Source organism: Gossypium arboreum, chromosome 3 (genome assembly GCF_025698485.1).
Source record: "Gossypium arboreum isolate Shixiya-1 chromosome 3, ASM2569848v2, whole genome shotgun sequence".
Lineage (NCBI taxonomy): Eukaryota > Viridiplantae > Streptophyta > Magnoliopsida > Malvales > Malvaceae > Gossypium > Gossypium arboreum.
In genome coordinates, this window is record NC_069072.1 from 122459221 (window position 1) to 122485883 (window position 26663).

Sequence of the window (26663 nt, forward strand, 5' to 3'; positions counted from 1 at the left end):
AAACCCCTAAGCAGTAGGGTAACAGGTGGAATTTACAGATCTTAACCCCCTAAGTAGTAGGGAAACAGATCGAAGGCGATGAACCTTAAACCCCTAAGCAGTAGGGTAACAAGTTGGATTTACAGATCTTAACCCCCTAAGCAGTAGGGAAACAGATCAAAGGCGATGGACCTTAAACCCCTAAGCAGTAGGGTAACAGGTGGAATTTACAGATCTTAACCCCCTAAGCAGTAGGGAATCAGATCAAAGGCGATGGACCTTAAACCCCTAAGCAGTAGGGTAACAGTGGAATTCTGATCTTAACCCCTAGCGAGGGGAAATAGATCGAAGGCGATGGACCTTAAACACTAAGCAGTAGGGTAATAGGTGGAATTTACAGATCTTAACCCTATAAGTAGTAGGGAAACAGATCGAAGGCGATGGACCTTAAACCCCTAAACAGTAGGGTAACAGGTTAAATTTACAGATCTTAACCCCCTAAGCAGTAGGGAAACAGATCAAAGGTGATGGACCTTAAACCCCTAAGCAGTAGGGTAACAGGTGGAGTTTACAGATCTTAACCCCCTAAGTAGTAGGGAAACAGATCGAAGGCGATAGACCTTAAACCCCTAAGTAGTAGGGTAACAGGCTGGATTTACAAGATCTTAACCCCCTATGCAGTAGGAAAATAGATTGAAGGTGATGGGCCTTAAACCCCTAAGCAATAGGGTAATAGGCTAAAAATTATAGATTCTATATTTCTGAAATGGCGTTGGAGCGATTGGAAGCCACAGCAAATCTCCTCGAAGTTTCAGCGGAGTAGATTGGAGTCACATGTCTTATCTTCTTGAAGCCACAACAGATCTCCTTGAAGTTTCAGCGGATCTCTTTTCCCTGAAATGGCGTTGGAGCGGCTAAAAGCCACAATAGATCTCCTTGAAGTTTCAGCGGAACTTTTTTCCCTAAAATGGCATTGGAGCGGTTAAAAGCCACAGTAGATCTCCTTGAAGTTTCAGTGAACCTCTTCTTCCTGAAATGGCGTTGGAGCGGCTAAAAGCCACGACAGATCTCCTTGAAGTTTCAGTGGATTTCTCCTTCCTGAATTGGCGTTGGAGAGGCTAAAAGCCACAGCAGATCTCCTTGAAGTTTCAGCGGAAGAAGATCAAAACAAACCTTATCTCCCGGAAGTTGCAGTAGAGCGGGTTAAAATAGCAAGACTTATCTCCCCGAAGTTGCAGTGAAGCAGATTGAAGCCGTCAAGAGGCCATTTAAAGAAGATCAAGGATCAAGAACTCAAGACTCGGTGAGCCCGGGCAAAATTGGTCTTTTTATAGTCTTTGCTCTATTCCTGTTAACAAAGCAAAGAGGGGCAGCTGTAAGACCCAAATTTGCCCGGCCCAACAAATTAAAATCAAATCTAAATCCTACCCAATTCACAAACCCAATTACAAAATCAGACCCAAAACTAAGCCCAAATAATAAAAACCCTAGCCCAATACAACCTAAACTTTTTTTTTTTAAAAAAAAAAAGACAAAACCACCACTTTGCCTCCCACTTGCACCTACTCCACCACCTTGTCTCCCACTTGCACCTACACCATCAAATGGAGAAGAGACATAGAATGATAAGAAATGTATGTAAGATGGCTATAAAAGCAAAACCAAAAGTCCATTGTAGAAAAAGGAGGAGGAAAGAATTGTATTTTTGAAAGGTTTTTTTGATACAAAAAAAAGAGAAGAATGTAAAAGCAAAAGGTTTGCAAGCAAATCTGAAATAAAAAAAGTGAGTATTAAAGAAGAAAAGATTCAAACGCGTTAAGGTTTTTATTTCTTTTTTCCTTTTTATTTTCACTTTTTTTTGTACATATAAACATTTTTCCTTTTTTTCTTTTCTTTCAAAAATAGTATACATATATTTAGATATAAAAATAAAAAAGAAAACAAAAAATAATACATTTTTAAATTTATTACACAGCATACGATGGTAATGACAATGAAAAAAAAGCAGACGGCCAAATCCCAAGACTAGTCTTGAATGGGACCATGGCCGGAATGGGGAAAGAGGGAGAGAGTTGAGAGCTTTATTATTATTTTTATTATTTTTACTATTATTTATACTATTATTATTATTTCTCATGTATATATTATTATTTATATTATTATTATATTATATATACCCTCTCCATATTTATTTATATTATTACTATCATTATTGTTACTTCTATTATTTTTATTTCGACTACTATTATTATATATATATATATGTATTATTGTTTGTATTATTATTATTATTATCACCTATTATTATTACTTTACTTTTGTATTCTAATATATTATTAATATTACTCATATTTTCATTATTTTTGCTATTACTATTATTATTATATATTAGTGTATATTTTTATGTATATATATATTTATATATAGTATTGTTTTTTATTACTTTAATTTAATATTTTTATTATATTTTCTTTTTGTATTTCTATATTTATTATTATTATATAGTAGTGTGTATTTCTATTATATATATATATATATATATATATTTATATATAGTATTATTATTTACTTTACTTTAATATTATTATTATCATTATATCCAACCCAATAATAATTCTTTCATAAAGTAATATTCAGTATTTGGTAATTGAGACAATCGTGCCCTAACTTCTGGGTTTGATTTTTCTCCTTTAACCTAAATAACGGAATACTCTTTTAAATCGTGACATGAGTTTTGAAAAATGCTTATCCTCGGAGATACGAGGTGTTGTGCCCTAACTTACCGGGTATGGCATTTTGTTACCTCGAAATAAGATTTTTGCAAGTAAAGGCAATATTTGGTGTTGGAAATTGAGGAAACGTGCCTAACTTCTGGGTTTCGATTTTCCTTGTTCACCTTAACTAACTGAATAACCTTTTGAAATACACGAATTTTTATATAAAAGGAAAGCTCACTCTCGAAAATTCAAGATGTCGTGTCCTAACTTACTGGATGTGACATTTTATATTGTGAGATGAGAAGGTCTTTAACATTTGAGCATTTTCTTTACAAAGAGGGATCGTATTTTAAATTCTTTCAAGTTTTCAAATTTTCGACACTAAGACACTAATTAATCAACTAGGTACCAATTTTGGGCGTATCGAGGGTGCTAATCCTTCCTCGTAATGTAACCGACTCCCGAACTCATTTTCTGATTTTCGTAGACCAAAAATTATCGTTTTAGTAAATCTTAACTTTTATTAAAATGATTAGTTTAAGGTGATCTGATCACACCTCATCAAAAAAGATTGGTGGCGACTCCTCTATTCGTTTTCATTTCCAAAAATCTAAGTCGATTCCCGTTTTTTCAAAAAAATGGTTACGACAGTATCCTAGAGTGATATGCAGATATTTTGGAAACTCAAGCGCTCTCATCACATCAATTTCAATTTCGTGCATACAAGAAGGACGTTGATATGACGAAAGACACAAAAACTTCTTTTGGAACTATTGTGTGTTCTTCAACACCAACTTCAATAGGTTTCTCAATTTCCTCATCCTCTGGTCATCGGTAGTTTCCCCTAATCGTCCGATGAGATTTTCATTTAATAGTGACTCTAATTTAGATCATAATTGAATTATATTTTTCAATTATATGACTCTGGTCATATATGAATATGCAGTATACAAACTTGATGTCGCAATAAGCTGCAGATACTTGAGCTAACTAGAAATAGATATATTCAATAAGTTTGTAGGTTGGCTCCTCTACAAAAATGATTGGAATGTGTGTTGGCTCCTCCACTTCTTCACTTAGTTCTAGTGTAAGCTCATCTTCAATGTCTAACTCTACTCCCACTCCTATGTTAATAAAAAAAGGAACCATCTTCATTTCTCATGACCTCGTCACAATCTCCAACTCTAAATTATTGTTGAACACCTATGTTCAACTCATCATGCTCAATAATGGTAGAATGGTCATCATCTTTTGGCTCAAGAATATCATGCTCAACCTTTTCCATCAGAGTGTTCATTACAGCTCAATGTTAGATGACTCCTAATATTTGCTTTAACATATTGGACATGGAGGACATAGTAACTTGGCACGAAGACATGCTCCTCCAACATTCCAACCCTTGTAGCAAAAGATGGGTTTTCCATGTACTTTGTCACTCTCCATATTACTTTTTGGATAGTAATATTGAGAATATAAATCTTGCTTTGGATAATTAGTCGACCACTCGGGGTTGCCGCATTATCCGTATACCCATACGATCTATGAGGATACTCATATAAATATTCATTCCTTCTATAATCACCATGATAACTCCAATGGCTCATTGAATCTCCATTCGCCAAACTCAACTGCTCATCATAGTCATATTGGTCACCCAACCACTTATATCTATTGCTATTAAATATGATTAAGCTAAATCTTCAACAAGGAAAATTAAAATAAAAACACAAAAAAAAACATTATACAATGAAATAAAAAAGCACTATCTAATTTCCTTGTATTTTGACTAATATTGTCCCGAAAGCAACAAACTTGACTACACATTTACACCGTTACAATCCCTGACAATGGCATCAACAACTTGATCGCGCCACAACGTACGAATGTTGAGAAGAGAATTAACACAAAATATCAAGAATTAAGGCGGCTTAACTGTAAGTTTGACAGGTCAGTTGTTTTAATTTGATATGTCAAATTAGGCTTCCCCATTATACTTAAGGAGCTAGTTCTCGAGTAATTTCGTGCCTTTTTCATAGTTTTTTTTTAAGTTTTTAGATTTTCAATTGAATAAGTGTAAATGCCTTATTTTAATCATTTTTAGACCCAAATTGGCTAATTATGCCATTGGGGGCCCTAACTCTCTATTTAGTGTTGTAGGTACTTACTAGAGGCCCAAAATCATGTAAAAACATCACCAAATAAGGGGTATCACGCCATTGAAGCATTGGAATTGCGATACCCTTATTAGTCCAGGGATTAAGGCAAGCTACAGTGGATTCGCGATATCCTTCCTAAGTATCGCGACATCCAAGTGACAAGGCACTCCATTTCAAGATTTACGACAATATCACAATATCCAACCCTGGGTATCATGATATCATTGTTGTTAAGGGACAAAAATTGACACCAGTGGCAATGTTTGTCCAACTGAAGCACCAATCAAAGGAGGCCTGTTCAAGGGCATTTTGGTCACAATTTTAGGTCATAAATTACTGTTAAATTAGCTAAAATTGGTTGAGGAGAGAAGAGACAACACTTAAGATAGTTTTTGCTTTAGTTTTCTTAGGTTTTCTCTTAGTTTTCTCTTCTTCTTTTTTCTAGGGTTTCATATTTTCCATCTTCTTCCTTAGCTGTAGATTTAAGATTTCTGTAATTTTCTTCTTGTTCTTGTTGTTCTTAGTTTTAGTTAAGTAAGTTATTATTGTAGCTAGGGTTAACACTTTCAGTCTATTTACTTTACTTGTATTGACACTTTCATCTTTGTTTAATGCATTTTCAGTTTTCTTTAGTTTTAGTTCTTAAAGTTTTAACCTTTTATGTTCTTTGTTTCTTATTTTTCTGTTAGATGTTTATCTTTACTTTGCTTTTAAGTTTTCTTCATTAAAAATCCCAAGTTTTTTATTTTTCTTGAGCTTTCCTTTAATGACTACCATGGTTATTACTTTTATGCTTGTTTGTTTAGTTTTTGTCATGAGTAACTAAACTTCCAAGGGGGTTGGTTAATGGAGATTTGGGTAATCTAATTTTAGGTTAAGGGACTAAATTGTAACAAATTAGACTAAATTGAATGAGCCTAAAAACTTAGGATTTACGATCCTAAGGGAATATTTAGGCAAATGAAACCGAGAGGAGATTTTGTTGAGCACTAATTCTTTAGTCCCCAGTTAGCCGGTGAGATCGAGAGGTAAAACGGAACCACTTTAGGAGTTTAAGTAATTTAGAACCTTAATTAAATGATTAGTGAACCACCTCGAATTCAACCAACCACCGTTTGTTAGTTATTTGTGAATTTCAGAACTTTGCATCCTTTACGATTTAGTCCTTTAGGTAGTTAATAGATAATTAGCATAATCACTCTTCATTGTATGATTTGTCGTAATTTTAGAAATTAGTTTTTTAGACTCCTTCTTTGTATGCACTTATCTAAGAATTGCTCAATTGCCTCTTCCCTTGGGTTTGACCCCTTGGAACACTCCGTGTTCCATCGGAACTACAAATTTTACAACTGACACTGTACACTTGTAAAACCGCTCTTCGAAAATAGTTTTCTAAAAACATTTGTTTTAACACACATACGTGCTGGGGTCATGTTAAAATGGAACACTTCGAGTATTCTAAGGATCGAACCCAATGTATTGTCAAATTGGTAAATGTATTTATCAAATTAATTATGAGTTAAACAATTACAAATCTAGTTGAGTTGGAAATTATTATTGCAACCAATAAAATAAGATTAAGCTATATCTAAATTAACAAATAAAAATACCAAACTAGCTTTCTTCCTTTTTACTAGAAATAATGCAAATTGATTGAAATGATGGTCGAATGATTTATGGATTACTAACTAAGCTAATAAACTTATGATGATTATATTATTTGCCACTCTTAGTTAGGAATCTCCTTTTGATTTCATCCTAAACTAAAAGATATCACCTAAGCTCTCCTCTTGGTCTCATTTAGGCATATAGATCTCACATTGGTCTTACTATTTGGTACAAATGTATCAAAATCTTACATGATAGGGTTTCCTCTCGGTCTCGTCTATCTAAATCCTCCACTGGAGGTATCAATTCTAGTTTAATATGTAATTTAATACACTTGAACAAACAACGAATCAATGCATAGATAATAACTTAGTTAAGTACCCGCTTATCAATCAACCAATAAAACGATTTAGTACATGATTAAACTTAAACTCCACACAAGTATTTTAACAAACACAAGGTAGGCATAAAATATAAAAGATAAGGGTTGAGAACATGCTCATTAATAGATAAAAATTATATAAAGCACCAGAGTTTAATCCATCTCCATCCACAAGGTTCCCCAAAAAAAAAATAAGAAACAAAAATGCTACATCAAAAAGAAAAGAAAAGCAAAGAAAAATGAAAACCTAAACTAAGAAAAAAAGAGTAAAACTTATCTAATGCCTAACCTCATTTTCTACAGTAGCCTAACCACTTAAATAGTTGGTATAAGGTGGTATTTATAGGTAAAAAGTTTTTGACTTAATGTTGACAATAATGCCCTTTAAATGAAAAGTGAGTTAAGCTTTTACTTGGACACAAAATCGCCTTTGCAATTCTTCACCTGTCAAACTTCAAAGTCGCAACACCCAAGCTTTAGTGTCGTGGCATTCGTAGAAGTGGGCACAAGCTTGACTTGGGGGCACTTGGTGTCGCGACACAACCTTGCTGGTGTTGTAACCTCGATGATAATAGCCATTGGGTTTCTTCATTTCAAAAATTTTCTTGGATTTGTGACCTCGAGGGTTTGTAGTTGTGACTTTGAGGATTAGTGTCATGACATAACATGCTTAGTGTCGCGACTTCAACGACAGGTTGCTCCGAGTTGGGTTTTTTTTTAAGTTAATTTCCTTGAGGTGATGGAGGGTCAGTGTTGAGACACACTTGCACTAGTGTCGCGATCCCTACAACAATTGGGGTCCTCTTTGATGTTTGGCCTTAATCATCTCCCTACACAAGCTCAAATCAATCATTAGACTCTTAATGATATAGTTTTGCCAAATTGAGTCTCAAAAGAGGTAAGATATAAATAAAGCTATCATTAACACTAAAATCTAAGATAGATAAAAAATTAAAAAGGCTCGAAAACTATTTGAAAACAAGCTCATTAAGTACTTGAGAAAGCCTAATTTGACATATCAAATTATGATCGATCACACGTTTACGATTCTCGCTTTTCTTTTTCCTCGAAATGACCTAGCGTCGACTTTAGCTAAGTTCAATAATTCAATTATAAAACAATCCCAATTCACATCTTAATCACATTAAAATACATAACCAATATATTTTGCATTTTATTCATTTTAGTCCCTATACTAGGATACTCATATTTTTTCATATTTAACATTGAATCAAATTTTGATTTTACATCCTTTAATTAAGGGCCTTATATTTTCTATTTATAGCATAATTTCATGAAAATTTTCAATTTATTCAATTTAGTCTCTAATGTTACAAAGTTATCTAAAAACATACTTAATTTCTAACTTAGTCCTTAACATAATCTAAGTTCACTATCTAATAATCTCTAATAAATTCAAACCTAATTCATTAATCTTTCTCTAATGGAAACTTGTTAAACATTTAAAAATTGAATAAACTGATACATGGGCTAGCTAAATAAAGCTCCCATGATTAGAATATGCAAAAAATTCAAAGAAATTGCTTGTTTACGTTGACTAATTTTGAACTAAAACTTGAAATCGAAACAAGGTTTTCTCCTTTAGCTTGAACGGCTGGAATGAAGAAGATTATATGTTTTTATCTTTCATTCCAATAATTTTGTTTTTTATTTTATCTTTCATTCCGATAATTTTGTTTTTTATACTTTGATCAAGGAATAGATAGATTTAACTAATCATGATTATGCCATTAATTAACATTATTTTTATTCTTTAATTATAATTACATATACTTAATGGCCATCGTCATCATCATACTCCACTATCTTCTATTTATAATTGGTTAATTAATCATTTTAGTCCTTTGGATAATTATTATCTAGGTCCTTAAGCATTTTCTAAATTACAATTCAATAGCGATTAGATTTTTACAATTTAGTCCCTAAACTTTAATCAACGATTTTTCAATTAAATTGCTTAACCGATTTTTAATATATTTTCATATTATCTCTGTAAATATTCTTATTTTAAATTTACAGATTTGGTTTATAAAAATAGAGTTTCGAAATCGCATTTTTTGGCACCAACAAAAGTCGGGTCATTACAATCGTCAAGCTCGACTGTTGCATTATCATTTGATTCACGTATTGCAATCATGATTTGTACATCATTATCATGTTCAATGGTAACTGCAAGATATCTTATTGGATTGTGACACATAATATATCCATACTTCAAAGAATCAACTTAAGCTTTGATTTTTTACCTATTTTTAACTTCATCTTCTTTAACGTGATTTTTTTAACGTCATGTTAATTGAATATTGCTACTTGAAGACTACACAATATCGATATAATTAATTTGGCCTTTAAAATTGAAAATTGCAACTGTTTCTCATCTTGTATATAATTACTATATATGATATTAAATTAAATTAGAATTTCATCAAATTGTAAATATATAAATAGTAATTTTTTTTTAGAAAAACATAATATACATATTCATACCACAAGACGTATTGCAAATTCAAAATAGAAAAATAACATATCCTAACTTTTAATTACATATTTCATATTGAATCACAAACATGTTAACCTAAGATATTTGTTTGGAACATAATATATCCTCCTCCTCCTCCTCCTCCTCCTCCTCCTCCTCCTCAAAATCACATTTACTTTTACTGTGATGAGTATTTGATATAACTTTCTTTTATTGGTAATTAATTATTTTTTGCATTAGTTCTAATCATAATTAAAATTTCGAAATCATATAATATAGTTTATTACTACGTTTCTATGATATATTTCAATTAGTTTATTGTTTGTATTGTAAAGGGATAATATCAAATTTATACATGAACTTTGATTTTGTACTATTTTATACATTAAATTTTAATTTGATTCAACTTTCAGAAATCACTAACTACATTATCAAATTAGTACCATTTTATGTTGATATATTACACACATAAATTATTATATTAATTCAATATAAAAATAAATGTATTTATTTATTTATTTAAATGTGTACAATTGAATCAAAATCTAAATTCCATGTATACATATGAACCACAATTTAAAATTGACGTGTATAATTACATCAAATCAAAGCTCATATATCAAATTACACAATAAAACAAAGTTCATGTATAAATTTAATATTTATCTCTATTGTAAAATTATATGTACAATAAATAATGATGTAAAATTAATTCAACCATAATTGGAGGCTTGGAGTATTAAAAAATTATGTTCAAGTTCGCCATTGTAAAACTCCTATCTTACTCTTATCACAATTTAATCCCTTCCAAGATAAATGGAGTAAATTAGTGCCTATATTAATGATACAAGAGCAAAGAAGAACAATTGGTTAACGATGTTATCAAAAGTAATTTAATCACTTTCAATTTTAAATGAAATAATTTAATATATGTACTATTTAAAAGTGAGGAAATAAAAACATTGAATATTGCACTCCTTATTTAATTTATTTTTTAATTTTGAATATTATAAAGATTCATTTTGATAAAGGGTAAACTACATAGGTAGTCACTTAACAATAAAAATTTACATTTTAGGTACCTAAAATAAAAATTTGCAATTTAGACACCCATATTATATAATTCGCTCATTTTGGTCACTCCTATTAAAAACTCTAATGAAAATCTGAATGACATTTTCCTATACATGGACCAATCATTAAATTTCACATGGCACAATTTACCACACCGTAAGTGTTGCATACTACTTTAAATGATTAAAATATAATTTGTTCAATACTAATTATCAACCAAAATAAAAAAAAATTATAATTAAATAGTTGAAAAACTCCAGAAATCCAAACCCCATCTTCCTCCTCAAATGTTAACTTAGAATTTGATAATAAAAAAAACATTTTATTATTTCCCATCTTCTTCTTTCTCTTAGATCTCAACTTGATTTTTTTTCTTTTGAAAAGTAATATGAGATTTATTAATGCATTGAGGAAATACACAATACAAAAAATGACAACTCTATGCTTAGATAAGAAAGAACGATAGGATGAACTAATAAATAGTGAACTCAAACACAATCTTTATCCACAATAAGCTCTACAGAAATCAGATCAACCCAAAAGAAGTATTCAATTTTTTTACCTTCAATTTTTCTTAATTTCTCTTCCTTTGAGAAAACCCAATTTTTTCATTGATTTTTGTTTTAGCTTTAAAAAAAAAAAATCATCGAGGATTTGCAATTGAAGTTTTGGGTTCTCTCCAATTTATATGCAATTCAAGAAACCATTTCTATTTTGGTCTTGATTGTTGTTGGTTATGGGTTATGTCTAACTTGTTGAATCTGATCCATGAAGGGGAATAACAGACCAAGAATATTGTGTTATTTGGCTGGGGCTTTTTTTTTTTTCAATTGTTTGAATGTGGTTTTTTTCTTCTATCAAAACTTCTTTATTTTTTACCATTTAGAAGGGAAAACTAAAAAAGGAAGCAAAAAGGAATATAAAATATGAGAAAGTTTACACTTTATTTTTCTTCTTCCTAACAAATTGAAAATATATCTTTATACTTAAATAACAATAAAATAATTACAACGCAATAATTAAATACCTCTAAAATAGTAGCAAAATTAACAATAAAATAAGAGTTATACAATATCCAAACAATAACAACAAAATAGTAGCAATATAATAGCAAAATGGCAGCAAAACAGTAACAAAAAAGAAAGTTAAGACTGATTTGGGCAGGGTCGAGCCTAGGAAAAAAAATCCTACCTGAGTCTCGACCCATTTAGAAAATGAACCTTATCATTTTGTCCAAACCTATTTTTCAGATCTATATTTTGACTCAAACCCTTCCACTTTTCAAGCGGGCTTTCGGGCTTGGACGGGTGACCCGACTCATTCAGATCTAGCAATAGCCAAGTTGGATAAAACAAATCACAAAAAGAGAAATCTAAAGATTTGAGTTTTTTATTTTTGGTCATGGAAAATTGGGGATGTGAAAGAGAATTTTTTTTTTTTAAATTATGGTTAAAATTTATTTTTTAAAGTAAGATTAAACCTCATTTATATTAAAAGAGTGAGGACTAAAACAATAAGTTTTTATTTTACTTATATTATGTGGAAAATCAAAATTTTAGAAATAATTTATCATTAGAGTTTTTAAAGAGAGTGACAAAAATGAACAAACTATGTAATGTGAGTGCCTAAATTGTAAACTTTTTTTTTCGGTGCCTAAAATGAGAATTTTTTATAGTTCGGTGACTATCTGTGTAGTTTACCCTTTGATAAATACTAATTTGCTAGCATGATCTAAATTAGTACTTAGGTAAACTACATCCAAGATAACTAAACTATTACTAAGTTTACACTTTAGTTACTCAACTTAAAAAATATTCAAATTAGTTACTAAATTATACGAAGATTACAAGTTGGTCACCTGTTAAGTTCCTAATGGTTATTAGATGTGGGGATGGGTAAGTTTACAATTTGGTCACTCAACTATTAGTAAGTTTAGAAATTGGTAACTCAACTATTAGTATGTTTACAATTTGGTCACTAAATAACACTCAGAATGACTTGTAAATTTGCTAATAGTCAAGTGACCAAATTATAATTTTACTAATATTTAATTGACCAAATTGTAAACTTACTAATACAAGAGTGACCAAAGTGTAAACTGACTCATCCCCACATCTAACATTGGTTAGGAACATAATGGGATAGTGACCAACTTATAATTTTCAAATGGTTCAATTATCAATTGTATCTTTTAAAATTAAATAATCAAAGTATAAATTTATTAATAATTTAGTAATATTGAGTGTAATTTAGGTTTAATACATTTATTTTTAGATGAAATAAAAGTTTTCATAAATATACACATCAACAAAATGGAGTTATAAGTAGAGTTGTCCATGGATCGGGTCAAGTTAGGGTTAGGCCTTAACAAAATTTTAGGCTTGATTGATAGGCTTGAGATAGGCTCAGGCCTGCCCGAAAAATAGCCTAAAATTTTGTCCAAACTTAGCTTGGATAAAAAAGGCTAAAACTCGAGCCCAACCATATTAATTTTCTTTTTTTTATATATAAAAAATTAAAAATATAATACACCAAATACTAAAATATTAAAATAAATATTTCCTTATAAATTAAAAACAAATTAAGAAAATATTTATAATTAAATAACACTAAAATAATATAATAGTGAAATGTTAGCATAACAATAGTAAAAATGAGAAAATAATAAAAAATGAAAAACAGTAACAAAACAATAAGATTTTTTTATTACAAATTCAGGCAGAATTGGGCTGAACCTCAGCAAAAAACTTTACCAAAGCTCAACTCATTTTCTAAACAGATCTTATATTTTACTCAAACTCTTTCTCGGATTTCCCGATCGGGCTGGTGGCCTACAACTCGATAAGAGTGGAAAATAATGTTCAGAATATTAGCTGTACAGTTTTCTCTCTTTCCTTTTTGTTCCTTGTCAATTATTAGTCAATTAATTAGATCGGAGAACAATCAATCAAATGGAGTTAGGGGAACTGTGGGCGATCTTCGGTCCCGGCGTCGCTGGCGCAGTGTTCGGTGCCGGCTGGTGGTTTTGGATCGACGCCGTCGTATGCAGCTCCGTCAATGTCTCTTTCATCCACTATTTACCTGGTACATCGTGTTTCACCTTTTTTTCTTCCATTAATTTATCAGCTTCCTTTCTAATTTCTTATTATCAATGTTTATATGGCTCATCATTATTATTATTTATTTATTTAGGAATATTTGCTTCTATCGCGGCTTTGATGTTCAATTGCGTTAGGAAAGAGGATATTGATTACTCTCCTTATGATGAAGGCGAGTGGAGGTTAGCTATTTCTTTTCCTTACCTATTTTAATTGAAGCTTTTTTCCCCGAGAAGTTGCCTTCCATATGCTCTACAGAGTTTGATTATACATTCTATTACTGAATTTTGCTAAAATTATAATAATTTTGCCAGTGTTTTGAAAGTTAAGTACTTAGTTAGGGTTTTACTATTTGCTCTGAGTTGTGATACTTTCTGGTGAAATTGAGTTGCTTTTGTTCATATGGCTACTTGAAACGAGGTTTATTGATTTTGTAATGATTACTTTTGAACTCCGAATTCCATAAGCATATTTCTTCGGATTCAATCATAAGCCTGACAATAATCGTTTCTTTATGACTTGAAAATTTTCAGTAGTATATGTAAAGAAGTTTGCACCATGTATTGATGCCATTATCTGAGGGTGAGGGTGAGGGTGTTATATCGGCTAACAATATGCGTTATGCATGGTTTGTCCTGTTCATCCTTGTGTTTAGTGGTACTTAATAAGCTGATCTATTCATCGGCACTTGTAGAGATTAGAATTCTGGATTTGGTACTAGGGCTTTATTTGAATTAAAGCAATTGGGAATTGCTAATGGTGTTTATGCTTTTGATGCACATTCTATCTTGTTTTGTTTTCTTGCCATGCGCCTTGGTGTTCATGTAATTGTGTTTATTGCTTATATTAAGATTGTTTATGTGGCACATTTCTAGATGTCCCAACGAATCTGCTGACCATCCTAGTAAATGTTCTGCTATATATTCTAACTCTAGATTCCTTTTATGAGAATTGCTATAAGATTGCTTGTTTTGGGCTAATGGATGCTAATCCGTGATTACAACAGGTTGAAGCTCTGGCTCTTCTTTGCTTATGTTGTATCCTTTGTCTCACTAGCTGCTTCAGTTGGCCTCTTGATACAAGACTCACTAGTGAAATCTGGTCCTTCAGTGTGGACTGGTACTGCAGGCATCTTACAGTGTGTGTTTGTCTTAATCAGGTAAATGTTTTCCGTATTTGGAATTGCAGCTATCATCCATATCATGTTAGGTTAATTTCTGTAATTATTTCAATCGGAAAATGAATATCAATCTTGTGTGTTGTACCTATATGAGAATGAGACAGAAATAGTCAATCCATACATATACTGCCTTAGTCATCCTAGAAGAAATCCTCTGATTTCATTGAATCTCTGACTGCAGTGGGCTGATATATTGGACTTGTCACTCAGAATAACACATATATATCCAACCTAATCCGGTGTTTACAGTTTGGAGCCTGGAACAGGCAACGTAGAATGTATCCTTTGTAATTAATCAATGGTTTAAGATGGTTAGAAAATTGTTTCACTTTCATAAATATTGTATTCTACTGTCATGAGTTTGATTATGAAAGAAGGATTGATCCTCTTCCCTTTTGGATATTTGTGTGATGATGCTTTTTCAAGTCTAATTTTCAACCACCTGCTTTTGTGAATACACTCAGCTTGGTTTTCGATCAGTTTGGATAGGATAGAGTTTTGTAGTTCACATTTTTAAAGGTGAAATGCTCAACTCAGATTGCTCGATGCCCACAAGTGCAAATTACTTTTCTAAGTTATTGTAATTCTTCTATCCAAACATACAACTTCCATGTAATTTGTAATTTGTACTTAGTTAATAATTTGGGTATCTATTTTAGCATAATCTTTTAACTTAAAAAAGTCATACCCGCCATTTGAGCTATTGTCTTTTTAACCTTTAAATTTGTATTATTTATCAAATAATCTCAAAATAATTAAAAATTTTAATTAATTTTATTAACATGGGCTGCAATTAACTAATCTTCTAAAATTTTAAAAATTCAGAAAGTTATTTTGCAAATTAAAATTATAAAAATATTTTTAATAAATTTTAAATTTTAAAAAATTAATTAATTATTAAAATTACACCACATTACACATTACATTTATTTTGACTGACTGATTTAACAAATAATAGCAGCTAAGGACAAAAAATTAAATAGGGTTAAAATATTTTTTTGTAGAATTGAAGGGACAAAAGTAACTTTTCGCAGTTATTGGTTGTGGTACTGAAATATGAGCAGGAAAACCTTTTTGGGGCTTGAAAAAAAAAATGTACAGTTTCCTACAAGTTACGAGGCTACTAAGACATGCAAGAAAGAAAACAACATATGGAAATTTAGGCTAAACTAAAAATGGAACTTTTTTTGATTTCCCTTCTTTTTCCTTTCCAAACAATTGACCAAAAACCAACAATAAGATATTTTTGCCTGTAACATTGATTGAGCCTTCTTGAAAGGAAAAAAAAGGAAGGAAAAGGAGGAAAATAACCCTAAAAGCTGCTTCTTTCCATCATCATCATCTTCCCACTGCACAGACAAAATAGCCCCAAATCAAATCTTTTCCCTATTCCATCAACCTTAGAAAAACCCTAAAGAATTCTCTTGTTATAAGTGAGCAGGACTTATTGTACTATTTGCAAAATGCACCCTCTCAAAACCCTAAATCCACCACCTTCCATACCCAACTCCACTCATCAGCTTTCTTTCAACCAGAAGACATCAAAAACAAAGGTGGGTAAAAAAAAAAGAAGAAAAACTAATCATCTGCCATCAAAATTGGAACTTCTTTGGATTTTACTATTCAAGGGCAAAGAAGAGTCAAGCTTCAGATCCAGAGTCAGACGAGCTCAATTCCGAAGAAGCTCCATCTAAATTAGTTGCAAAAGATTGAGCCAGCTTTGGTTGCACACCATGGCGCAGTTGCAGTGATGGCCTCAGTTTCATGTACTGCAAAACCAAATCAATACAAAATAAGCATAAAACATATAAGAATCATCTTATAAGAGTTCTTACTTCTTACTTTACATCTTTTTTTTAAACCACACTACTTTTACACAAAATTTACACAAAAGAAAGGAACTGAGTAGACATGGATCATGTTGCAGATGAAAGCATATAACAACAATACCCGAACCTTAACAACATTCCAATGGAAATAAAGAAAAGAGTTCCGTTACCATAACAGCTCGACATTATTTCCGATATACACTTAAAAGGTTCAATAGATATATTAATACCAGGAATCAAGTCATATAATAACTTCAAAGCAAATTTGTGGAATGAATCCGTTATATCAGTAAAGTGAAAGTAAAGCAACAAAATTATAAGATATATCTTACCTCCTGATAAAAAGCATTGATCTCCTCTTCTGTAAGACCTTCATCGTCACCAGAGTGTTCTTCCCAGCCAAGAGAACGAAGGAAAGCAGCCTCTTCCTCATCTGGATAAACCATAGCATAGGAGCTCATATTCTTTTCACCATCATCAGAAAATCTTTGAGCCTCTTGACAGGTGTCACCATTGCTAGTTGCTGCAGAACCATTCTCATTAGCATGAGTATTCATAGAAGGACTATCAACATTCTTTGTAACTTCAGATTTCTCCGTGGTGGATGAAATATGAAGGTTTGAGTCTGAGAGACCAGCTGCAGTGTTTGCTGACGTTTTCTTCTTCAGGAGATTAAAAAAATCATTTCGACTCTGGGTTTGAGCCAAAGAAGGTTTCTTTTCCACAGTGAACCCAGCTATTGGATTCAAGGCAGCTGCTTTGCGCTCCCCAGAAGAAAGCTTTGTGTTGTTATTTCTTGCAGGAGCAGAGGTAACAGGAGTAACAGCATGTTGGCTAGTTGCAACTTTGTTGTTCACATTTGTTGGACTAGCTACATCTTTTTGAGTAGGAGATGAGACCCCATTTTCCCATCCTGGTTTCAGAACCAAAAGCTTCCCCGATGTCTTTGGCATATCAGACTTGACATGTCCACTATGAGGAGATTGATTACCATGATGAATACAGGAAGGTTGCTGCTGCCCGCTTTTGACAACTATATTCATCTCACTTACTCTGACTGCTGGTTTGGATTTTGATTTATCCACTGAATTGAGAATCTGGGAGTGGGACAAGAAAATTAGGTAATTATTACCTGCAATTTCTATGTTCTTTTATGCATGAAGTAGACAGGTAATAAAGCATTTATGTAAACCACCTACTAGGTTTTGTGCCTTATGGAGAAATGCAAAAAATATTCAGACATGGAAAAACATGGACCAACCTCAAGCTCCTTACAAGAGTCAAAAAAGGCTACAAGTATTCCAAGATAGTAGCTGAGCTTCTAAATAAACATCCAACTACAATCTCAGATGAATAAAGACAGTGTCCCGGAAAGGAAAGAGAAAGAGGGAGGGAGACCAAACATGTTTAATAGGAATAAAACAACTTAATGCAGCTACTAGACAAGATTTTGCCGAAACCTAAGGCAACTGGCTTACCGAACCCTTAGGCATCGAAGGTGTCACTGGTATTAGTTGCTTTGATTGCTTAATAGCCAGTTCCTCACGTCTTTGGGTCTTGACAGACAACTGTTTGAAACAGAATGTTTGGTTAGATCAAAGATATAGGTTATACATGTAATGAGAAGTTAGTTACTGAGAAGCTTACCTGGGGAGCGGTACGGGTTCGAGAAGGAGCTTGAGCTAGTGCTTCAGCCATATTAAGACCAACTGTGACACTTTGGACACCAGAACCAGAGGTAGAAACAATTAGGGGGGCAGGCAAAGAACCTGTGCTACTACTTCCAACCATGGTGGGCATTTCTGCCAAAGCTGAGGTCCATCCGTCCCCACCAATTAAAGCTGAATTACAAGCAGGTGAACTCAGAGAAGCTGAACTCAAACCAGGAGAAGATACTCTAGCTATCTGAGGCCCTGCTTGCCTGTCTTCAGTTCCAAGTGAGGGAAAATCTTTCTCAAAAACAGCCTTGTGGATGTTACTTCCGATAGTACCACCAGAAAGCAGACCATTGCCACTGTTATGATTATTATTACCACTATCACCTGAGCCCACTGCAATCTTTTGAGGCAAAGGCTCACTCTGTTTCCTAGAGACCATAGAATGAGAACGCCGCAATGCATCTATCTCAACTCTACTGGTAGAGACACCAGATTTCTCAACCCTACTGGTAAAGATACTTTCTAAAGGGTCAGAAGAATCACGCTCCCAATGGTCCCCAAAGCTTGACCTATCTTTATCCCTTTCTCGGTCCTTATCACGGTGATTCCTACTAAAGCTACTGTAAGCATGCTTTGCAGAACCATTACTAGAACTCCTCCGTGAATTCAAAGAAGATGCCCGATCCAAAAATGCATAACGAGGGGAATCAGAATCACCTATATTCCTAAAGTTTCTATGTCTTCCATGATGAACCAGTGGAGAAATATCTAATACAACAACAACAACAATACAGTTACTATATATACACAAACATTCCTACAATGACAACTATAAAAAGAACATTAGTATAAATGCAATGAGAAACACAATGGCCTAGAAAACAAAAAGTGTACCAAAGGCATATCTAACAGACATGCATGTCCAAGAGTAACATTGTAATGGAGTATAACTGGAATGAGAAATGCAATGTATTCCTAGAAGTTGAGGCGTCAAAGGGTACCTGAATTAAAAGAAGAGGAAGCAAAGTGGTGGGCTGAATTGCCACCACCCCCAGTAACAGGGCCAGTACTTCTCAACCATTCTGGAACTAATGCTGGTTCACTTCTTTCCATAAGGGATATCGAACATGATCATCAGAAAACTAATAATATAAAAGAACACACTTTTTGAACCTTCTTCAAACCCTAACCCACCATATGAATTTTCTTCCTACATAAACTCAAGCTCTTACCCTATTCTTTGTCATTGAAACCACCATAACTTGCCAATAATTTTGCCGATTTAAGGTGAAACTCGACAAATGACAAAGGAGTTGTTTGATCAAAAAGCACAATATGTTTAACACGATTAGGAGGCAATAGCAACCAAAACAAATACAATGACAATAAGGAGATTATATTCTATTAATTAACTCACTCCTTACTCCTCCATCTTTGATTAAAAGATGGATTTGCAGATTGCTGATTTTTCCAGTTTCAAATGGCCCTCATATTTCTCATAAAAGAAGATCCAACCCTCTTTCTAAATCAACAACTTAAGCAAAAACAAAGCAATAAAAGGACTATTCCAAAATAATGCTAAACGCCCATAAACCAGTAATATTAGGAAAAAGAAAAAGTAGCCCTAAATAACAAATAAGTTTGGAGTAAAACTAAAAACCTTAGATTTAATTTTAATTATAAGTTCCCAACTGCTAGGATTTGAACCCAAACGGCAAGAAGAAAATTTGGGGAAACATTTGACAAAGAAAAACGGAGAGAACTAACCCTAATCTCCGCTTCAATTCCAGGCTATTGCTCCGTTTTGCGTTCCCTAAAATCCACTCTTTATTTTCCCGGAAAAAAAAGGAATAATTACAAAAAGAAAGAAAAAAATAATAACAAAAATAAGATGAAACAACGACGGAAAGTTTCAGTGAAATAAAAGAACAAAAAAACTGGAACAATAGAAAACAGTGATGAAGAAATAAAGGGGAAATGCCGCAATTTCTGAAGTTAGGGTTTTGTTTTTTTGAGGGCAAAGATGGAGGCGTAATTTATTTTTGTTACTATATATTTTTTTTTTTTGATACTGGAACGAAACATATGAAGATCAACCTCTTCTTCCAACCAAATTTTTTTTTTTATTCAAACTCTAAATATTCTATTTTATAAGTGTAGTTTTTATATTTTTATTTCTATCAATTTTTATTCAAATTTTGGATAAAGATTTTTATGAGAAATTATTATGTTTTATGATTAGAATTGATAAGATAATTAATAAATGCTCAATAATCTCTTAATTTATTTATGTTATTCCATATGGTTGTTTTTGTCTATTTATTTAATATTTTCATCATTAATTGTTCATATGGGTATGCTTTACAATCTAAAAAATAATAGTGTTTTTAAAAATATTTGATAAATAGACTTTTCTCATAAAAACATTAAAAAGATATTTAGATATTACTTATCCATACAAAATTTTCAATTTATTTTATCTTCTTTTAAATATTTTTCCTTTAAAATTTTAAAATTTACATGTATGTCTAATTAAATTCAGTACTAATATACTTAACAAATTTTATAACTTTAAATTCATTACTTAATTTTTCATTATTTAATCTTAAGCTTTGCTTAGTACAAAGGAAAGTAAAATAGAAAGCTAGAAATTTGAAGAGATGGAATAAGGATGGCAATGGAGCGGGACGAAGGCGAGTATTACTAAATCCATCATTGTTTTATAGTTGGCACAGTTTGCTCCACCACTCTCCTACTCCATTATGGATGTATAATTTGAAAATTACCGCCACCTCCATGGATGTTGGACACATCCATTCCTACCCCATCCTACTCTACTTCAATCAAAATTTTAAAATTTTACAACTTATTTTTAATATTTTCAATATTTTAAAGTCAAGTAAACATTTAAACATAATTCTTGAAAAATATTTAAACATAAAATATATGGATTTTTTCTATATCATGTTATTCTATTTTTACCCTTTTAATAGTTGATATATACAAATATAAAATGGTAATTTCATATAGTGGAGTAAGTCAAGGTGAGGCAAGCAATTATCATAATCACTCCATACTCACTATTCAAAAGAAAAAAATCCACCCCACATCCATTTTTCAAAAGAAAATTTTCGCCCCATTTGAAGCGAATCGATGCAGAATCCATCGGGAGGTTCGGGTTTTGCCATCCCTAAGGTGGAAAATGTAAATTTAATTTCCATAGGTCTGCTTAGTAAGAAATATGAGAAATGTGACGCCCCAAACCCAGCTAGGACGGTCCAACCCGAATTTCAAACATTACAATAGCCATCAAGGTGACTCTCATTTAAAATTTTACGAACCACACCAACCAACCGTACACACCACGCATTTGTATAACATTTCAAATAGAAAATTAGACATAAGTGCATGATTTTCTAAATTAATCGTTTATTTTGCACAATTAGAAGGTATAGGGCGTACTTTAATACTCGGTGGTCTCCCTTAGTTGCAAAGATTTGTTAGTTCATTTAATTATCATCAGATTAATCAAGTAATAAAACCATCCAAACAAGCAATCAAGCAAGCAATTATAATGTTCAAAAATCCAAAAAAAAAAGTTGTCTGTAATGTCTGTTTACAACCCGTTAAAAATTTTATTTAAAATGTCTAAGTCTAATTCTATTACTAAACCCTTAGAATGACCCACATTGCCTTCACTTTGGAGTTTAAAAGCTCAACACACATACTCCAAAAAAAATGCCTTGCGATGAATCACCAATTTGCCACCGTCCTCGCTAACTCATGAACTATTTATCTGCAAGGTAAAGTAAAGAGTGTGAGCTTGGAGAAGCTCAGTGAGTACACATGCATGCAACACAAATATATACACCAGACATGTTAGGATTTAAACATACTTTAACAATTCACGTATAACACAAATTACATACTCAACACAATGATATATTGGCAATTTGTGAATATGAAACATAGTCAAATTATATACTCATTGGATAAACGGATCTCCAAAACACTCCATATGACTCATAAAGTCGTACGCTATCTCCATGTAAGTGTAGCACATATGGTCACACTCTCGAAACACACCTCGCTACTACGGTAAATGGAGCTATGCTCGACATTCCCTTATCTTTCCAACGCTATCTCCGGGCAACAATGCCCAACACATAATAAAAGGTAAGTACTCACAATCCTATGACATACCAATGATATCCAACGGTTTCAAGTATTCACATTGCCAACATATCTAATTAATTACATTTTGTTACACAATATAATTGGCTCGCACTACTGTTGAGCTCGCACTTAGCATTTCTCAATAATATAACTTTGCACTAATCAAAACTCGCAATATCATAAAACTCATAATTCACTTACAGGTTATTGCATGCATGAATGTGCACTATCAATAGAATTCACATGTTATAAAAGTCCGCATTATATAATTCATTTTTATGTCCACTTGCAAATACTACATAACCATATACAAATATATATATTACATATATATATATATATACCTATTTAGTGACCTTCGTCACATCAACTTTAGCATACATTAAAAGTCTTATATACATTTAAATATATTAGATAATACAAAACCTATAACTGCATATATATTATATATAATAAAACCCACACATATTATGTATAGGAGAACCACGCATATATATGTACTATGTATATACAGACCCACGCAAATATATTATACATATAACACCTATGCACGTAAATATATATTATATATAACACCCATGCATGCATATATATATATTATATATATAAATAACAAAACCGCTATACGTATATATTATATATACATACCTTTTAAATTTCACAACATGGATACTTAACAATTCAAACAAAATTGCAAGAAATTTGCACTGGGAAATAGTCGAGGTTCGCATACCATAAGTGGAGGTTCGCAAGCCTCACTTCGACTCTCTAGAGCTTGTAATTCATGCTAAAATACGACATACAAATGCACTCACCTGTAGCTCACCACGACTTATCGAACTACACAACTTTATGCTTTCCTTTATCCCAATTTGTTGAGGCTCCACCAATGTTTTTAGTTTTGCACTAAAATATACATATTACTAAGCATTCAAAAATAATCTAGCTTACTCTCTTTGTGTTTATACAACGACTCTCCACTCACACATACTTATTCGACTTATTTCGTACAATCTATTTTGCTTAATTTCATATTTTTAACTTAATTAAATCCTTAATTTCTACCTCCTAACCCCGGTAACTTGTGCCTAATTATAGATCTAGGCCGATAATTCAACTCAATTTTACTAGACACTACTTTTCTCAAAAAACCACCGTTCATCCTCATTCTGAAAAGAAAACCATTTAATTCGTGTAATTATTTAAAAATTTTGATAAATTGAATTTGTAAACCTCTTAGTCTCATCAAAATATACTAAAAATAATTTTAAAAACATCTCTTAGCTCTTTATTATGTGATTCACCATTTTTATGCAAAAGATAGCTTTAAAACCATGAATCTTTAATTTTCTTGCGAAGATATATGAAAATTCAAATTAAAAACACCTAACAAAAGTTTAATACATAAAAAAATAATAGATTTACCATTAGTTTGAAAACCTTCACGAATTTACATCATTGAGCAAAAACAAGCTAATTTTAGGTGAGAATGTGGAGAAGAAAGAGCGATTTTCTTGCAAAATTGAAAGAATAAAGAGTGTTTGGGTGCCAAGAAAATATAGAAGATGCATAAATTTTTGAGAGAAAAATTTCCAATCTAGATCTAACAAATTTTTAAAATTAAAAAGCATGGAGAGAAATTGGGAAGGCAAGTGGTTTTTATAGCCAACTAATTTTTTTTTTAAAAATTGGGCTATTTACCCTTTAAGTCCTCTTTTATTTTTCTCTAGTTCTAATAACTCCCTTTTTAACTACTAGTCTTAATTTACACATTTAACGTCTACTTTAACCATTATTCCAAATTAGTCTCTATTAATTTTTACTAATGTTGTAACACTCCTAACCCGTTTCCGTCTCCTGATTAGGGTTATAGAGTATTACAACACATATCATAACAATTACTAACATTTAACCATTCAAATATCAAATTAAATAACAAATAATCAAATTCAAATGTCATTCTGAGCATAATTACAATTATTGACCTTAAACTAAGTCTACAGGGCCCTAAAAACAGCTTGTGGACATTTAGGGATCAATTTGAAAAGCAATAGAAAATTTTGGAAAAGCTTGAAAATATTGAAAATAGTGGTCACATAGCCGTTTGACAAAGCCCAAGCCGTATGGTACAAGGACATGGCCGTGTGGCCAACCATTTGGAAGCCCATGTATCTTTTGAAATAATTTAACACGGCCATGCACCAGACCATGTAACAATCAAAATACCTTGACACGGCCATGTCCCAAGCTGTAACAGCCTGTTTTTAGTCAAATTAGAATAGTGGTTTTGAGACCACAAATTCGAAATCAAAATATTTATTTTATTACTATTTTAATGTCTACAACATGTTAGTAGTGTTGTGTAAAAATTTCGCTAAGAAATTTGGTCGTTTGCATGCTCAATTTGATAAAAAGGACTAAATCACATAAAGTGCAAAAGTTGTATTCTAATAGCTAAAGGTGTCTAATAGCTATAGAACTTTAAAGTGGAGGTCCTTATGTGGTAAATAGCCCATTAATGTGTTAATGGATGATTATGACTTGGCAATTTTTAAATTTGTGATAATTTTTAAGGTTAATTTTGGTAATTAGTAATTAAAGTTAAAATAAATTAAACAAAACAAATTTTCATCTTCTTCCATCTTTCTCCAACTGAAAATTCTAGGGCAAGAAGCCATTTTTCATCCTTCACATTCGACCAAGCTTGTGTGTGCAATTGGTGAGTGATTTTTGTCCCGTTTTTAATGATTTCTATGTTTTTGGAATCGCTGTAGCTTAATCTAGCTAGCCCAAGGTCTAATTTGTGAAACTGTTAAAAGTATAGGGTTTTACCATTGATGAATGTATATTATTTTGATGTGTGATTGTAGAAAATGAATGGTTGTTGTTAGATAAACAACATTTGTTAAGTTATTTTTGATAACATTGTCAATTAGGGATTAAATTGAGAAATGTGAAAATTATGTGGTAAATGTGTGAAATAATGAAAATTTTAGGTTTCTATGAGTCTATATAGAATTTGGCTAGTATGGGTTGAAATGGAATTTCATGAATTTTTCATTTTTATGAGCTAGGTACTAAATTGTAAAGAATTTAAAATTTAAGGGGCAAAAGTGTAATTTTCCTATAATATGATTTTTGGGTTAAATTGAATAGAATGACATTTAAATAAGTTAAATTTGATTATATATATAGATCAAGAAAAGCAACATTCTGATTTAGATTGGGGGAAAAACAAAATAGTGGATTGATAGTTCGATTCTCTCCGTGTAAATTCGAAGTAAGTTCGTATGTTAATAAGCACTAATGTAATTGTGTTTTAAATGCTTTATAATTGTATTATTGATGAATACAACTTTAAGAGGATTTGGATGTCAAAATTGGCTAAGAAGTTTAGGCTCAAGAAGGATACGAGTTAGGATATTTGGTACCTTTGTTTTGGTTCGGAATAGATAGGATACAAATGATATGTCATTAGGGGTTATTGTGTTTGGGTGCTGGTCCGTACGTTCTACCGATGGTTGAGTTTTTCGACATGTGTTGCGGATTCTCGTCAACTTGTGTGAGCAACATTGTGTAGCTACGCCTTGACCGTCAGCATGTGTGAGCAGACCCGGTGATAGCTCGAGATGAGCATTTACATATGAGATATGAGATTGAAATGGTTTTAACCATGTATTGGCACTTTGGGTGTGAGATTCCTGAGTATCTGATATTATTCCAAATGGTTCAACGGGTATATTGATATATGAAAAAGTAAGAGATTGATATGTATCGGTACAGGTATGTTCATGAATTGTATAAGCATTGAATCTATGAGAATTATGAGTTCATGTCTAACCTTTTGATGGAATATGTGTTAGGCTTTTGGGAGTCAAGTTAGATTGTATTATGCTATGTTTAATTCTTTAAATTATGATTAAATGTTAATTTGTGCTTTAGCCATACGAGCTTACTAAGCTTTATAGCTTACTTTGTAACACCTCTTACCGGTATTCAACGCTGGAACAAGGTACGAGGCATTACCGGACTTAAACGTAAGCAAACATACAAAATTGAGACATAAATTTCTGCTCAAATTTAAAACTTTTCACATACATTCAAATCGTACCTATAATGAGCCTACGAGGCCCAAAACATGCTTTGGCAGTGGTTCGGGACTAAACTGAGAACTTTAGAAAATTTCACAACACTTAGAAAATTTTTCATCAAACAGGGATCACACGCTCGTGTGGCTTGGGACACACCGGTGTGGGCAGGCCGTGTGGTCACACACGCTCGTGTCCAGACCCCGTGTAACTCTCTG

At 32.2% G+C, this 26663-nt stretch overlaps 2 protein-coding genes across 2 annotated transcripts; one reads left to right on the forward strand and one right to left on the reverse strand.

Annotated features, from left to right (window-relative positions):
* The first annotated feature begins 13138 nt into the window (after nt 1–13138).
* LOC108459437 (uncharacterized) lies at nt 13139–15149 on the forward strand. Its single transcript, XM_017758804.2, has 4 exons — nt 13139–13500; nt 13609–13696; nt 14521–14673; nt 14876–15149. Exons 1-4 carry the CDS (start codon nt 13368–13370, stop codon nt 14907–14909), a joined length of 408 nt encoding a protein of 135 aa, XP_017614293.1. The 5' UTR covers nt 13139–13367; the 3' UTR covers nt 14910–15149.
* Nucleotides 15150–15852: 703 nt separating this feature from the next.
* On the reverse strand, nt 15853–20375 carry LOC108460809 (uncharacterized). The gene is made up of 5 exons (XM_017760471.2): nt 19183–20375; nt 18171–18949; nt 18002–18091; nt 16856–17620; nt 15853–16463 (listed from the first exon to the last, which is right to left on the reverse strand). The coding sequence occupies exons 1-5, from the start codon at nt 19292–19294 to the stop codon at nt 16335–16337; spliced, it is 1875 nt and encodes a 624-aa protein (XP_017615960.1). The 5' UTR covers nt 19295–20375; the 3' UTR covers nt 15853–16334.
* Nucleotides 20376–26663: the final 6288 nt, after the last annotated feature.

Coding starts and splice junctions, on each gene's coding strand:
- LOC108459437 (XM_017758804.2), top strand. CDS start 13,368: ATGGAGTTAGGGGAACTGTGGGCGATCTTCGGTCCCGGCGTCGCTGGC. Junction 13,501..13,608: donor TTTCATCCACTATTTACCTG/GTACATCGTGTT, acceptor TTATTTATTTAG/GAATATTTGCTTCTATCGCG. Junction 14,674..14,875: donor TGTGTGTTTGTCTTAATCAG/GTAAATGTTTTC, acceptor CTCTGACTGCAG/TGGGCTGATATATTGGACTT.
- LOC108460809 (XM_017760471.2), bottom strand. CDS start 19,294: ATGGAAAGAAGTGAACCAGCATTAGTTCCAGAATGGTTGAGAAGTACT. Junction 18,950..19,182: donor TTCCTCTTCTTTTAATTCAG/GTACCCTTTGAC, acceptor TTGTTGTATTAG/ATATTTCTCCACTGGTTCAT. Junction 16,464..16,855: donor TCAATGCTTTTTATCAGGAG/GTAAGATATATC, acceptor TTGGTTTTGCAG/TACATGAAACTGAGGCCATC.